The sequence below is a fragment of the Geospiza fortis genome, unplaced genomic scaffold, assembly GCF_000277835.1.
Source record: "Geospiza fortis unplaced genomic scaffold, GeoFor_1.0 scaffold138, whole genome shotgun sequence".
Taxonomy (NCBI): Eukaryota; Metazoa; Chordata; class Aves; order Passeriformes; family Thraupidae; genus Geospiza; species Geospiza fortis.
In genome coordinates this window covers 5898995-5906385 of record NW_005054307.1, presented here as the reverse complement: position 1 = coordinate 5906385, position 7391 = coordinate 5898995, and the positions used below count along the sequence as shown (strand labels likewise).

General features: G+C 36.5%; 1 protein-coding gene across 4 annotated transcripts in view; it reads left to right on the top strand.

Annotated features, from left to right (window-relative positions):
* PPP1R9A (protein phosphatase 1 regulatory subunit 9A) overlaps positions 1 to 7391 on the top strand; it is a 129000-nt gene that overhangs the window by 96344 nt on the left and 25265 nt on the right. For all 4 annotated transcript variants that reach the window (XM_005418571.2, XM_005418570.3, XM_014312126.2 and 1 more), the window contains exons 7-10: positions 3395 to 3448; positions 5292 to 5521; positions 6892 to 6988; positions 7117 to 7288. In XM_005418571.2, coding sequence (XP_005418628.1) covers positions 3395 to 3448; positions 5292 to 5521; positions 6892 to 6988; positions 7117 to 7288 — 553 coding nt within the window. The remainder of the gene's footprint in view (positions 1 to 3394; positions 3449 to 5291; positions 5522 to 6891; positions 6989 to 7116; positions 7289 to 7391) is intronic.

Below are 7391 nucleotides of genomic sequence, written 5' to 3'. Positions count from 1 at the left end.
ACTGAAGTTTTGAAAGTCTTGTTTTCCTGGCTGTAAAGCAGGAAAAATAGAACTGATTTTTCTTAACTGCTTTGAGAGAAAGAGCTAGAAACTTTATTTTAGCTGTGATGATGGAAGAGAGACAAGATCTGTGGGGAGAAGGGACATTTATGTAAGAATTCATTATTCCGTATTTTAATTAAATATATGAAGAATGGATGATCATTATATGCAAAAATATATAATGACTGCGTAAAAATTGTCATGGTGATTATTAGACTCTGTTGCATACTTTCCTTCCCAGTGTACTCCTGGTATTTTAACATTTTCTAGACTTTTCATCCCATTCTACCTTTTGCAGTCTTGATGAATTCAGTCCATTTTCTCTCTAAAAGTTACCTTTTATAGCAAGTTTTATTGTTTTGTAAAAAATTAATCAGCTTTTCAAGACATACTTGAATAGGAAATGTGCCAAATATTACTCAAAATGTCTTTGTTAAAGCGAAGCCTTCACAATTTTTTATTGACTTAAAAGCCAAAAAAAAAAAAAAATCAAAATAGTATTTGCCAAGAATTTGTCTGGCATTAAATAGAACATGGAATAAAGATTTCTGGTCCCCTGTTAGTAAACTTGCTTAAAAAAATTTAGCTATGGAGTCCAGATTTTCTTGCCAAATAGTTGACCTTGCCTGTTGTTTAGTCTAACCTATAAATGTGTTAGCATTTCTCATCTATTCTACAACCATAATTAGTTAAAAAAAAAGGCGTATATCCAGCTACATATTTTTCTGTTAAACAGAAAAGTGTCTTCTTTCTTCTGCCTCAGTGGGATCTGCTGTACCATGTACTGATTCAATGATCTGACTGGGTACTCAGTATTCATTTTTTTAAACTTAATAACAGAAAGCACAAAAATAACTGTTAAAAACCATCTGTACCTGAGCAGATTGTCATTTATGCAACAATTTGGAGTTTATTTGTATGTAATAATAAGGTCTTTAAGTGCTCCGTATGGATTTGTGGGTTTCAGAAGAGATGGGAGTGAACTGTCAGCAGGCAGCCTAAGGCTTTGAGTCTTGGCTTTTTGATGCCATTATTAAGTCTGAAAAGGGGAAAAATCTAGCTCATCCATTATTCCCCTGATTTTATCTCACCCCAGGACAGTGTAGCAGAACTAAGCAAAGGTTAGGCATTTTATAAACACCATGATATTTTGAGATGGTTCTTTAATAATTTTTCACTATTAACAGGAGTGCAATGGGGAGAAAAACCAGTTCTCAATCTCTGAAAATTGTAATGACTGAGCTCAAAAATTGCAAGTAACCTCTTGCAAATGCTAATTGAAGTATCTCCTTTTTTCCCTCTAATATGTATATAAAAAGGTGTATGTCCTTCTCAGCTTCCTTGCCTACTAGGTGCAGTAGCTTTACTGGCAACTTCTTGCCATTAGACCAGCTCTAGGGCTTCCAAGTGCCCTGTTCCCAGCTGCACTGGCACCTCTCCATCCTGGAGCAGTAGCCCTGCTCCCCTGTGGCACTTGCGCAGGAGCCCCATGATCCCAGGGTTACCTGTGTCTCTGCAAGCTGCTGCAGTCAGTTCATTTCATTCGAAATGGAATCTTATATCTGCTGTCACTGAGCACAGGAAGAGTTGTAACACTTTCCAGTGCAAAGTCAAAATGTGAGCATAAGTAACAGATTGTGGGGATTAGAAGTTCTTACAGTCTTCTCTGGAAACCGTGACCAAGAAATGAATGTTTGAAAGAAGATTCCTAAATGGTGAATGGGTGTCTCCTTTATTCTGTCCAGCATAAATTGAGGAATTCTCCACCTTACAGGACTAGGTTTATTCAGTAGATAAATTGAGGCTGATTTGCAAACCAGACTGTATCTGAGAGTGTGCATTTCCTGTGCCACAAGAAGGAACATTCAAGAGACTTCATGAAAAGGGAATTTCTAAATTGGCTTAGAATTTTTCAGATACTGGTACTGGTCAGCTCAGTGATAGCTCCTGTTACTTTGAAAATTATTCCCCTCTCCCAGAAGAACTTCTAACTAATTTAAATTGATTAATTTGCACATTTTCTTACTAACAGCTAATTCTTCAAGAATGTAGCCATTACTTCACCAGAGATGTTAGTTTCTGGTTCAGTACAACAACCTCATATACTCTATTAGCTCACATAAACTATTCCCAAAAGCTCATGTTTGTCTTGTAAGAGAAGTAACCTGCATGTAAAACATGCTTTTCTGTAGCTATTCCTCCTATTCATAAATAATGGACGATGCCTTATCTCCAGTGCAGTGCTGGCTCAGGCTGTAATTCACTTTTTGACCTTGCCCACAGCTCCATACCCAACATACTGGAGTCAGTGATTCAGTGTGAGGTTTTGGGGCCTGTCAGTAGTTTGTCCATGCTGCCTGCTTTAAACATTATAGCAGCAGGGACTGGGGTGCAGTATTGGACCAGTATTGGATACGTGTGCGTGATCTTATCCACTTGGATTAGGGTTGTGCTGTTGGAGCTGTGGTTCAGTTTGTACTTCAGAGCGTTCCTGGAACCTGTGAATAGCAGACCTTTGTGGTAAAACTAAAGGTGTTTCAGGACATTGCCTAACACACTCAGAGTAGTAGACTGTAGTAGGCTGTTCACTCCACAGAACAGACTAATGTAGGTTGGAACAGAAGAAATCCCACAGCAGGTGTGCAGGTGGGAGCCAGGTCCTCCACACCAACCCTTTCCCTGCACAGATCCCCTGTTGTTGTGGCTGCTTGGTGATGTAACTACAACCTTTAGCACACTGCCTGGCTGTTAATCTGCTTGCAATCGCTTTGTTGCTTGAATGCTGTTGCTGTTATTTACAGTTTCCCTGTGTAACTGCCCTCAACTGAGATTAGCTGGCTTGTGCAGAGTAACTCCAGCTATTGGTGAAAGATAGCATCAGTTTACCTTTCTTCTTGCATGAAATAAATGTTTGGAATCTTCCCTCAAGGTTTTCCTGACTTCTTGAGATGTTAAATCACTTATTTCCATATTTGCTTATTTGTAATGTGCCTGCTTTAATCAGTGCAGTGGGACTTTAAGCGCTGGGATATATTTCACATTCACATCAGGGGAGAGCAAAGCCCAGCAGGATAACATCTAATTTTTTTAAACATAAGACATTTGGTTTTGCTAAACAGATTGGATGTTCTGATTTGAAATTATGAGTGGTTAGACGGCATCCTATCTTTAATTAGGTTGCACAGACTGAGTCATTTTGCAAGCTAGACATTTTAATTTACAATCTACTGCACTGCAGCACTCTTCAGGGCCTTCTGCTATGTAATAAGGTATTCAACTTGCAGCACAGGCTTTAAAAATACCGGAGTACTCTCTGTGACTTCACTTGTTTATTTTATGTTTTCAATTCTAGTTGCAAATCAAACATGCAGTTACAGAAGCTGAAATTCAGAAGCTGAAGACAAAGGTAAGAATCAATATATGGTTAATGCATAATGTTTTTTTCTTCATGCAAAATCAGATCTGAAGATGTATCTTTATGTGGGTGGAGAAGTCACCATCCTTATTAAAGGCTGATTAAGAATCACAGTGGCTCAGCTAAATCTTGTCTTGGTGTATGTTCTTTATTCCAAGTTTCAAGTAAAATCTTAAGTGCTGCTATTAAAAGAAAGTGCCAACTTCTGTAGCTTCAATTAAACATATGTTTTAAGGGGTATCATAATAACTAAATGGCAGATTGCTAGTTTTAAAATTCTCATGCATTTTTTCAGGTTTTAAAATTATATTTGGATTGAATGTTCAAGTTGAAGTTAGTAGATTTTTATTTACAAGTGATGTTAAAGTATCCCTGCGCTACTTTTCAATAATGACATTTTTTAAAAACCTGATTTGTTCAAAGGAATTTAATAGAAATTATTTTTATATACAGAAGAAAAAGTATTGTTTCATATTTTTGCAGATACCTTTAAAAGACAGTCTAGGAAGGAAAAATAGGATCAGTTTAAAAGAAAACATTATCTCACAATCAGCTGCTAGTTAATAAATTAAATTTGCTATAGCCATAAAAAGGAATTTGTTTTTTTTGTACTAGGGTAACCTTTATGGGACCCTAACTGATTATTCAGTAGTTCAGCAATACTAGGTTTTATAATGACATCCTTCTCTTTGAGTCTGAGTATATTATAAAGGAAATAAAAATAAGAAAAAGAGAAAATTGTACTTCAAGAAAAGATTTTAGATTATTATTTCTTTTCAGCAGCATTTGCACTCACTATTATTTTGTATTTTGCATAGCGTTTATCAAATCTGCATAAATTACTGTTTAAAAAATCAGAGTGCAACTGTTTTCTGTAAGGACAATTTCTGTTGTCCTGTTTCAGTCCAGAAAGTCAAAAATCTTTTCTTCCTCTGCTTTCCAGTTCAAATCTAGCAACTGGAACCACACAGTCGATCCCTTGGGATTGTGCCAAGGCCCATTGACTTGATGGCATCGATGTGTGGGTGTAAACATTCCTCTGTGCATATCCATTTGCAAAATTAGGGTTAATGTGCCTTTTAGTGTTGGACCTTTTTACTTCATCTTTTCCATAGAGCTGAAGAAAATGTGACTCATTTAGGTATATTACTAATAAAACTGCAAACAAGTTAATTTTTTTGGTGTGTATCATCCATAATGCTAGCAGAACTGCTCAGAGCAAATTAAGAACTCTTGATAAATAAACAGGGATGTTAAGGCATTTTTTGTTTACTAAATTATAGGAAGTAAATCCCACAAGATGCTATATAACCCTACCCTTATCCAGCACCAAACACTGAAACCTGCAGATAGCTTCAGTTAGCAAATGAGAACACTAAAACAAAACAAAAAAAAAATCTGGAAATCAAAGTCCCCCTTCCCAAAATAAGAAATGTCATCATTTTCTGAAAGTGCGTAAATGCTTTATAGTACCTGAGTCACATACACAAAGCAAAATGCATCCCATGCACTGGCTGATTAACCCTGCAGTTTGTCTGGGTACTCCACTATGGACATTTTAAATGTCAGCCAGTCAAATAGGTTAGTATAACCCAGGGAAGCATAGAGGCTGCACTGGAACACTGAGCAAAAACTCTGCTTGGTTTTATGAGGAAGAATAATACATGTAGCAGCCTGTTTTCTTTGTCCTGGAACACTCTTCCCACTGCTAGCATATTACTATTGTAGTTACTGATTTACTGATTCTCTCTGTTTGTGTTGTTTGAATTAATCCTGAACTATTAGGCTGCACTTTGCAGCTTTTCACTGACTGCATCGCCACTCCTTTGTTCAGCTGCAGGCTGCTGAGAATGAGAAGGTGAGGTGGGAATTGGAGAAGACCCAACTTCAGCAGAACATTGAGGAGAATAAGGAAAGGATGATGAAATTAGAGAGTTATTGGATTGAGGCACAAACCCTGTGTCACACAGTGAATGAGCACCTCAAGGAGACTCAAAGCCAGTATCAGGCTCTGGAGAAGAAATATAACAAGGCAAAGAAATTAATCAAGGATTTTCAGCAAAAGTAAGCAGCTACACCAGGCTCAGCAAATGACTTAGTGGCCAGTTAGAAAACATGTATGTGATATATTTTGAAATATGAAACACACTGTTAAGCACCTGTAAGGTAAACACTGTTTTCCACTTTTTTTGTTCGTGAAAAGCATGGACTCTTTCTATTATGGAAAAATGCTAGTATTCAAGATGTAGTCATATTGTACCTAAATAAAGACTAAGTCTGTAATATTCCAGATTGGTATGTTTCAGAATTAGGAGATAGCTCAATGTAATTGCAAACAACTAAGAGTAATCACAGTAAAGCACTTGATTAACAAAGTTTGCAGCAATTTATATGTGTATTGTATCAGCTGGATTCATTTCTGCTGTGTACTAATGTAACATCGAAGGAAATATTGTTTGGTTGCATTTTACATTTAATTTTTCTTCTTCTTGTAGATGCCAAGAATGTTTGAGCTGAGTTGAGCTAACTGATGATTTCCCGGCCCCCTCTGTTTCATGTGGTCCCCTCTCCCTGGTGGCTAGCAAGAATAATAACATCTTATATTTCTATAACAGCTTCCATTCCCAAGATTACTTTTTCTTTTGCAGCAGCAGCTTTTTTCATTTTCTGCTGAAATACACTTATTTAAAGAGGAAAACTCAAAGACATACAGCAATGTCAAGTGATAAATGGGATTGCAGAACTTAATATCCTGTCCCATTAAAAAGGGGGTTAGATTATCCAAATATCCTTACCTATTTTGGAATTTCGTGACTGTTCCAAAACTAGTTTGTATCCTGTGTGTTTTCTATCACAAGTTTCTTTGATATTCAAAATAAAAAGAGATAGAGCAAGTCACTAGAATGAGTTTGGATAGCTTTCCATTGACATTCTGCTTTATATTAATAAAAGATCAAGTCAGTTGTTTTTAAATACTTCAGACTCCTTAACTGATGTGACGTATTTCCTTTAGAAAATTCAATTTGTACCTGCAAACTTACAGGTTTTCCATTCTGTGAAGGAACACAGTCATACTCTAGTAAAACAGAAACTTTGCTCTATGTCCTACAACATAGAAAAGCATAAACTAAGCTATGTTGGTTTTGTTGTAAAGACAGATTAGGAAAAGAAACCAGTTTAACTATTTTGATTATTAGTAAGAACTGAGATTTTTTTTCCAGATAAGTTGCTCTTGCCATTTTTATGTTATTGCCTAGCATATTCACTTAGACTATTTGCTTAGGGTTTTGTCCTGATTGCAGTTTCATAGTTCTTACTAAATGACTGATAAATTATTTGGCAAGGACAGATTTTTCTGATGAGTAGCAAACATTTTTTTTTTCACTCTGATTGCTTTGATGACAGCAAATACATCTTTTTTTTTTTCCCCTAAGAGAACTTGACTTCATCAAACGCCAGGAAGCTGAGCGAAAGAAAATAGAAGATTTGGAGAAAGCACACCTCGTAGAGGTTCAAGGCTTACAAGCTCGTGTGAGTAGCATTTCCTCTTATATTTGAAGAATGAGATAATTCTGTGTGATTTTCTGGAAAAACAACATCTCTAATGGGGAGGGCGTATTGGGCTGAATATTGGTAATACTGTGTTGTATTTCTTTCAGATACAAGACTTGGAAGCAGAAGTTTTCAGGCTAATGAAGCAAAATGGAAGCCAGGTTAACAATAACAACAACATATTTGAAAGGCAGACATCTTTTGGAGAAGTTTCTAGAGGAGATGCAGTGGAAAATCTGGATACTAAGCAAGTGACCTGCCTGGATGGCTTAAGTCAAGGTTTGTTTGAACCAAACCATAGCTGCTATGAATCATAGAATCATAGAATAGTTTGGGTTGGAAGTACCTTAAAGATAATTTAATTCCAATCCCCCTGCCATGG